Raw genomic sequence first — 8,682 nt, 5'->3', positions numbered from 1 at the left:
GCGTGTGACAGTCATACATTTTGTTATATGACAATTTTGACAAATCAACACTGCTTTCATGAATTTTAAAGCATAATTGTAATCCATATTAGTAAAAACGCTAGGCTAACCTGTGATAACATGACCTGCAGAACACGCCTCAGACATGTGAACTCACTGAACCGCTCTGGGTTCCTGTCTGGAGTCATGATGAGTCTTTAGTTCATCAGTTATCTGATAAAACGCCTGTTAGCATTGTGAGCATCCTTCATTGAAACTCTGTCTCTCTGTCTGTCTGTCTGTCTGTCTGTCTGTCTCTCTGTCTGTCTGTCTGTCTGTCTGTCTGCCTGTCTGTCTGTCTGTCTGTCTGTCTGCCTGTCTGTCTGTCTGTCTGTCTGCCTGTCTGCCTGTCTGTCTCTCTCTCTCTCTCTGTCTCTCTCTCTGTCTGTCTGTCTCTCTGTCTGTCTGTCTGCCTGTCTGTCTGCAGGACAGTAGTCTGATTCCCTCTCGTCTGCACCCTCGGGTGGCGGAGCGGATCAGGCAGCTGGTGGCTGAAGGTCAACATCAAGTCTACAGCGTCCGCAAGCAGCTGAGGTGAGAAACAAGCTGCTGTCTGTTAGAGGCGGAGCTTCAGCTTCAGCTTCAGCTTCAGCTTCAGGTTCAGCTTCAGCTTCAGCTTCAGCTTCAGCTTCAGGTTCAGCTTCAGGTTCAGCTTCAGGTTCAGCTTCTGCTTCAGCTTCTGCTTCAGCTTCAGCTTCAGGTTCAGCTTCAGCTTCAGCTTCAGCTTCAGCTTCAGCTTCAGCTTCAGCTTCAGGTTCAGGTTCAGCTTCTGCTTCAGACCATCTGGATGAAACAAACACTGTAACCGTCAAAAACAGTTATTAGTGATGTTCTTTTCATCTCTGGCTCATAACCGGCCAATCGTAGACGAGGTGACGTCACCTCCAGATGTTTCCAGCAGCTCCAGTGGAGTTTGATATGAGAAAATGTTTCAGGATGTAAAACATCAGCGGTAAACGTCAGGTTTTGGTGTCAGTCCCTCAGAATCAAAGAGCGAGGGCTTCTTTCTAGAGCCGCCATTTTGCACCGAGAGACGTTCAACAATCATACAGGGAGAAATCCATCGTAGAAGAGGAGAGAGACCAGTTTCTCCACCACAGGAGCAGGAGAGAGACCAGAATGCACTGCAGGAGCAGGAGAGAGACCAGAATGCACTGCAGCAGAGAGACAGGCTGGGGTTTAGAGGAAGCGAGATGAAACTTTACTGATCCAGCAGCAGATAGTGACAGGATCACATATAGATAGAAAAATGAAATATAAATAAGAACAGAGCAAATGGGGATATTAAACACAACTCAGCTGACTAATATTTATATTATGTGTTAATGTCATGTGTTAGTCATGTGTTAGTCATGTGTTAGTCATGTGTTAGTCATGTGTGTGCTGTGTGCCTGCAGGCGCTTCGTGGAGAGAGAGCTGTTTAAGTGTGAAGGGCTTCCAGAGAGACACAACCTGTGCTACTTCCCCACTGTCAACGACATCAAGAACCACATCCACGAGTCCCAGAAGGCACTGGGGCTGACTGGAGCCACAGCCGAGGTCACACACACACACACACACACACACACACACACACACACACAGAGACTGGTTAAAGTCTTATTCAGGTTAATTTGTTGTCATGAATGAATAGATAGAGACCAGTCATCTCCACCAGGCTCTCATTGGTTTACATCATTATATCAAGGTAGCAACATTCATTTGATAATAATATATTGAAGTTAAAATAAAGCAACTTTAAAATCACAATGAAACGAAATGACTTCTCCACCTTGTTAGCCAATTTTCCATGTCATAATATACACCTATTTAACAATAAATGCCCAAAAACGTACAAGTAGTTAAGTAAATATAAACTCCATCCAATCAAACTGCCCTTCTCTCCCTAACTGATCTCCCATTGGTTGATCCCTCCCTGCGTTATGTCCCGCCCCAACATCCTGTTTCAACGGGGTACTGAACTGGCCATCTGCTATTGGTTGGTCTTTGGTGCCAGGTGATGTCACCTTCTATAGAGTACAACAGGTGGTGACATCACCTGGCACCAAAGACCAGCCAGTAGCAGATGGCCAGTTCAGTAACCTACTTTTCACCATCAGGTGTCAGGCTTCACCTCAGATTTGGGTTTGGGGTTCAGTTCCTCTTTAAGACCTGAAAGCTCTGCATGTGAGCTCAGTGGTGCCGGTCTGAAGTGTGTGTGTCTCCCTCTAGTGGACGGCGGTGTGTAGCGACGCTCTGACTGAGACGGTGACGCTGACGCTCACCCCGGCCGCCGCTGAAGGTGAGACAGACTCTGATGTTACGGTCGTCATGACATCAGGGAGGGACTCTGGAGCAATATCTCGGATGCTGATCGGATTTTGCTCCATTCTGACACTTTCAAAACTACACTGATTGGCCTAAGCGGAGCACTACAACTTTTGTTTCATTCTCTGTTCGTCACACATAATGTCGGATGCTGCGTGAATTTTAAAGGAATAGTTCACCCAAAAATGAAAGTTTTGTCATCGTCTCCTCTCCCTCATGTCGGTGAAAACAGTGGTGAGGTTTGTCCACAGAACAGAGAGACCATGTCAGCTTTCTGCTAAACACCTGAAGTGAACAGAAACTGTCTTTAGAGTCCAAAACCGTGAAAAAAAATGACCATAAAATTACTGCAAACAATTCTGCAGCAGAATCCAAATGTTCTGAAGCCAAACAAACAATTCTTCAGTAAAACTGTTTTTGAAAGTGTTCACACTGAGCTCCACACAACCTCTCCCCATCTCAACTTCTAGTGTCTGATTCACTTTTATCTCTGTCTAGTTGTTCATCTCTCTCTCTCTCTCTCTGTCTCTCTCTCCCTCTCTCTCTCTCTCTCTCTCTCTCTCTCTCTCTCTCTCTCCCTCTCTCTCTCTGTAGTATTGGATGGTAGTGACACTTTATCTCCTGAGGCCGTTCAGCTCTTCAGTTCTCTCTCTTCTCTGCAGCCAAAGATCTTCGCCCAGTTGCAGGTCAGTAACACATATCAATAACATGTCAATAATCAATACATAGGTATTAACAGCCAATATGGGGCTCTGACTGGTAGTGGCTTTTACTTCCTTTTATTGATTAGATATTGCTCAATGAAGAAGACATGACTCGTAGAAAATGATTTTTACCACAGTGATGTAGTTTGATAGTGATGTAGTCAATAGTGATGTAGTCGATAGTGATGTAGTTTGATAGTGATGTAGTTGATAGTGATGTAGTTTGATGGTGATGCAGTTGATAGTTATGTAGTTGATAGTGATGTCGTTGATAGTGATGTAGTTTGATGGTGATGTAGTTGATAGTGATGTAGTTTGATAGTGATGTAGTTGATAGTGATGTAGTTTGATGGTGATGCAGTTGATAGTTATGTAGTTGATAGTGATGTCGTTGATAGTGATGTAGTTTGATGGTGATGTAGTTGATAGTGATGTTGTTGATAGTGATGTAGACTGTGATTCCCCACTGTAGCCAACCATAGGCCAGCAGGTGACGGGTTGCCAGTTTGGTCCGTTTGGTCCGTTTGTTCCGTTTGTTCTGTTTGGTCTGTTTGGTTCGTTTGTTCCGTTTGTTCTGTTTGGTCTGTTTGTTCCGTTTGGTCCGTTTGTTCCGTTTGGTCCTTTTGTTCCGTTTGTTCCGTTCGGTCCGTTCGGTCCGTTCGGTCCTTTTGGTCCGTTTGGTCCTTTTGGTCTGTTTGGTCCTTTTGTTCCGTTTGGTCCGTTCGGTCCGTTCGGTCCTTTTGGTCCGTTTGTTCCGTTTGGTCCTTTTGGTCTGTTTGGTCCTTTTGTTCCGTTTGGTCCGTTTGGTCCTTTTGTTCCGTTTGTTCCATTTGATCCTTTTGTTCCGTTTGGTCTGTTTGGTCCTTTTGTTCCGTTTGGTTCGTTGTTCCGTTTGGCCCATTTGGTCCGTTTGGTCCGTTTGGTCAGTTTGTTCTGTTCGGTCCTTTTGTTCCGTTTGGCCCGTTTGTTCCGTTCGGTCCTTTTGTTCCGTTTGGCCCATTTGTTCCGTTTGGTCCTTTTGTTCCGTTTGTTCCATTTGATCCTTTTGTTCCGTTTGGTCTGTTTGGTCCTTTTGTTCCGTTTGGTTCGTTGTTCCGTTTGGCCCATTTGGTCCGTTTGGTCCGTTTGGTCAGTTTGTTCTGTTCGGTCCTTTTGTTCCGTTTGGCCCGTTTGTTCCGTTCGGTCCTTTTGTTCCGTTTGGCCCATTTGTTCCGTTTGGTCCTTTTGTTCCGTTTGGCCCGTTTGGTCCGTTTGGTCCGTTTGTTCCGTTTGGTCCGTTTGTTCCGTTCGGTCCTTTTGTTCCGTTTGGCCCGTTTGGCCCGTTTGGCCCGTTTGGTCAGTTTGGTCCTTTTGTTCCGTTTGGGCCGTTTGTTCCATTTGGCCCGTTTGGTCCGTTTGGTCCTTTTGTTCCGTTTGGTCCGTTTGGTCCTTTTGTTCCGTTTGGTCCTTTTGTTCCGTTTGGTCCTTTTGTTCCATTTGGTCCGTTTGGCCCGTTTGGTCAGTTTGGTCAGTTTGGTCAGTTTGGTCCTTTTGTTCCGTTCGGTCCTTTTGTTCCGTTTGGCCCGTTTGGCCCGTTTGGTCAGTTTGGTCCTTTTGTTCCGTTTGGTCCGTTTGGTCCGTTTGTTCCGTTTGGCCCGTTTGGTCCATTTGGTCAGTTTGGTCCGTTTGTTCCGTTTGGTCCTTTTGGTCTGTTTGGTCCTTTTGTTCCGTTTGGTCCGTTTGGTCCTTTTGTTCCGTTTGTTCCATTTGATCCTTTTGTTCCGTTTGGTCTGTTTGGTCCTTTTGTTCCGTTTGGTTCGTTGTTCCGTTTGGCCCATTTGGTCCGTTTGGTCCGTTTGGTCCGTTTGGTCAGTTTGTTCCGTTCGGTCCTTTTGTTCCGTTTGGCCCGTTTGTTCCATTTGATCCTTTTGTTCCGTTTGGTCTGTTTGGTCCTTTTGTTCCGTTTGGTTCGTTGTTCCGTTTGGCCCATTTGGTCCGTTTGGTCCGTTTGGTCCGTTTGGTCAGTTTGTTCCGTTCGGTCCTTTTGTTCCGTTTGGCCCGTTTGTTCCGTTCGGTCCTTTTGTTCCGTTTGGCCCATTTGTTCCGTTTGGTCCTTTTGTTCTGTTTGGCCCGTTTGGTCCGTTTGGTCCGTTTGTTCCGTTTGGTCCGTTTGTTCCGTTTGGTCCGTTTGTTCCGTTCGGTCCTTTTGTTCCGTTTGGCCCGTTTGTTCCATTTGATCCTTTTGTTCCGTTTGGTCTGTTTGGTCCGTTTGGTCCTTTTGGTCCGTTTGGTCCTTTTGTTCCGTTTGGTCCGTTTGGTCCGTTTGGTCCGTTTGGTCTGTTTGGTCCTTTTGGTCCGTTTGGTCCGTTTGGTCCTTTTGGTCCGTTTGGTCCTTTTGTTCCGTTTGTTCCGTTTGGTCCGTTTGGTCCTTTTGTTCCGTTTGGTCCGTTTGGTCCATTTGGTTCGTTTGGTCCGTTTGGTCCGTTTGGTCCTTTTGGTCAGTTTGGTCCTTTTGTTCCGTTTGTTCCGTTTGTTCCGTTTGGTCCTTTTGTTCCGTTTGGTCCGTTTGGTCCTTTTGGTCCGTTTGGTCCGTTTGGTCCGTTTGGTCCGTTTGGTCAGTTTGGTCCGTTTGGTCCATTTGGTCCATTTGGTCCGTTTGGTCCGTTTGGTCCGTTTGGTCTGGCTTGACTCCTGTTGGTCTGAGGCTCCGGTTCATTTCATCAAGGTCATGAAATGTGTAATAAATGTATTTCATGTTTTCTGTCTGTTTCTCTGACAGGGAATCCAGCTGCAGCCTGTCACACCGCCTCAGCCTCCGACACAGGAACCTCCCATCACCTCTTCCTCCACTTCTTCCTCCACCCAGCCTGTCCCCCCCCCCAGCACCTCCTCCCCTGCGCTCCCTGACTCCTCCCTCTCTTCTCCTCAACCCCTGCTCTTCTTCTCCTCCTCCTCCTCCTCCTCCTCGCTCCACCCGTCTCCTCACCTCTCTCCCTCCCAGTCGTTCCTCCAGCCCTCCGGTCCGTCGGGGGAGTCCCCGGCGGCGTGCGGCCCCCAGGCGGAGCTCGGCGCGGGGCCGACGCTCAGCGTGTCTCCCCTGGGTGACGGAGGAACGCACCACATCGTCCTGGAGAACGGAGACACCATCCCAGTTCAGATCGTCGAGCCTGCCGCCATCGGTGAGGAGCGGAGGGAGGAGGGATAATAATAAATAATAATAATAATAATAAAGTTTGTATTTTGTATAGCACTTTTCAGAAACAAATGTTACAAAGTGCTTTACATTATAAGAAAAAACTGAAAGTTGTAAAGTGCAAAGTGTAGAAAGTAGAACAGAATCAAAGATAATTAAATATGATGAAACAGGAAATCTTAAACTTGGCAATCATAAAAAAGCTTGTTCATATAAGTGCTTTTTAATAAGAGATTTAGAAGATAAAACTGATTGGAAGGAGGGATGGATGAACTGTCTGTCTGTTAGCTTTCTGTCTGCCTGTCTGTTATTACTTGAGAATAAAGTCAATACTGGGTAGGAAAGGAAAAACAGAAGGAAAAAATAAAATACAGAGAAATAATTGATTCAATTTATTCATGTATCTATTTATGTATTAATTTATTTGATTGATTATTTTTCTACTCTATTTTACTTTTTCCTTCTGATTTCCTTCCTACCCTGTATTTACTTATCTAGTGTGAATTAATGAACAGATACATGAATAAATAAATACAGGGTTCAAGACAGAGACAGAGAGGCATAATAGTAACAGCTGATATTTCTAGTCGTAGATTGTGGCTGTACAATACAATCAAGCTTTAAATAACACAGGATTAGTTTGAAACCAGCTCTCTCTCTCTCTCTCCTCTCTCTCTCTCTCCCTCTCTCTCTCTCTCTCTCTCTCCCTCTCTCTCTCTCTCCTCTCTCTCTCTCTCTCTCTCTCTCTCTCTCTCTCTCTCTCTCCTCTCTCTCTCTCTCTCTCTCTCTCTCTCTCTCAGCTCTGACTGGTCCAGATATCCTGCAGGTGGAGGTGAAAGAAGAAGAGAGGGATGAGGAGGAGGAGGAGGAGGAGACCAGCTCAGCCAGTTAACCCTGAACCTGCTGGAGACTGGGTCATTAACACACAGTAGAACTGATCAAATCATACTAGTACTCATTAAAACATACTGGTTCTCTGGTCATGTGGAGACCAAAAACGTACTCTGGGTCTTGACTCCTGATCTCCTGTGTGGACCTGCTGGCCGTCTGAACAGGAGGAAACACATGAAGAAGAAGAAGAAGAAGAAGATCGGATCTATCCCGCACAGCCAGCAGTCACAATTAACTTCCTGCTGTCCAGACTGAACACCTCAGTCCAGGATCAGTCTGGTTTCTGGATCCAGACTGAGGTGGAAAGTGGTTTCCTTCAGCATCGTCGGCCGTTTGATACGAACAAACTCACAAGATAACAAGAGGCTGAAAATCCTGAGGCTTCCTCTGCTTTCACCTGACAGCTCCCATCCAGACGTGTTGAAGCCGTTTGGTTTCCCTCAGCTGAAGTCAGTAAAACCACCATGAGGCTTTTTGTTGTTGAAACAGGATTTATCAAATTGAATCCTCATGTCGAGCGTTTCAAATCACTGACAGACTTTTTGTAAATCGTTCTGCTATTTATTATCTTCTTTTGAAATGGTTGTTAATGATATTTGCTCTGGCAGTTAAAAGTGTCTGAATAAAGAGCAGAGCCACACAGACAGTTTGGCTGCTGCAGCGTTCAGCGGCAGCCATGTTGGCTCCTCTTCCTGCACCGTGTCCGTTCAGCTGCTCATTCTGTACCAGCTCAGTGTGACTAGTGCTGAAACAACTGGTGGATTCATCGTTTAGTCTAGCGACAGAAAATTAATCGATTACAATTTGGATAATCAATTAATCGTTTTAGTCGTTTATCAGTAAAAGTACCAAACATTTTCTGCCTCCAGCTTCCAAGATTTGCAGCTTTTCTGTTTCATCTCATTAATAAATGAATCCTTTGTGTTTTTTGGCTGCTGGTCAGACTGAGGAAGAAACCTGAAGAATCACTTTGGACTCTGAACTGTGATGAACATGTTTTTTTATAGACTAAACGATTAATTGATAAATAAATAAATAATAAATAATTGATAGATTAATCAATAATGAAAATAATAGTTAGTTGCAGCCCTAAATTTTAGCATTTCAGTAGTCTCATTATGGTGATGTAAAGAATACTGGTATTCTAATTACAGAATTATTATTACATATGTTCAGCCTAACAGTGTTAAAGGACTTTTCATTTCTGTCAGTTTGTCCTGTTGGTCTTAAATCTGCACATCTGATCACATTATTTTATCTCCATCTGTAGTCATTTATGTACATAATAATAATAATAATATAATAATAAATTTTATTTATATAGCACTTTTGAAAACCGAGTTACAAAGTACTTTACAGCAATAAAAATAGAGTTTAAAAAGTCAATAAAACGTGTGACTGCATGTTCAACATGTCGGCTACACAAGCACATGTTTACACATCATGTAACGTTATATATGTTACATGCTGTGATCATACTCTCATTCTCCTCTCATATATATATATATATGTATATACCGTATATAAAGATATATTTTTATATTTTTTCTATAATGCCATGTCACATTG

At 44.4% G+C, this 8,682-nt stretch overlaps 1 protein-coding gene across 3 annotated transcripts in view; it reads left to right on the top strand.

Moving 5' to 3' along the window:
* carf (calcium responsive transcription factor) overlaps positions 1–8,239 on the top strand; it is a 12,464-nt gene extending 4,225 nt beyond the window's left edge. Inside the window, exons 4-10 of one of the 3 annotated variants that reach the window (XM_078286285.1) lie at positions 467–573; positions 1,437–1,578; positions 2,251–2,320; positions 2,941–3,032; positions 5,809–6,208; positions 7,023–7,136; positions 7,278–8,239. In XM_078286285.1, coding sequence (XP_078142411.1) covers positions 467–573; positions 1,437–1,578; positions 2,251–2,320; positions 2,941–3,032; positions 5,809–6,208; positions 7,023–7,114 — 903 coding nt within the window. In that variant the 3' untranslated portion in view covers positions 7,115–7,136; positions 7,278–8,239. Of the gene's footprint in view, positions 1–466; positions 574–1,436; positions 1,579–2,250; positions 2,321–2,940; positions 3,033–5,808; positions 6,209–7,022 lie in introns of all 3 variants that reach the window. The other 2 variants (XM_078286284.1, XM_078286286.1) reach the window with 2 other exon arrangements.
* Positions 8,240–8,682: the final 443 nt, after the last annotated feature.

This window comes from Centroberyx gerrardi, chromosome 10 (assembly GCF_048128805.1).
Source record: "Centroberyx gerrardi isolate f3 chromosome 10, fCenGer3.hap1.cur.20231027, whole genome shotgun sequence".
NCBI classification, from domain to species: Eukaryota; Metazoa; Chordata; class Actinopteri; order Beryciformes; family Berycidae; genus Centroberyx; species Centroberyx gerrardi.
This window is presented reverse-complemented; position numbering and strand designations above follow the sequence as displayed.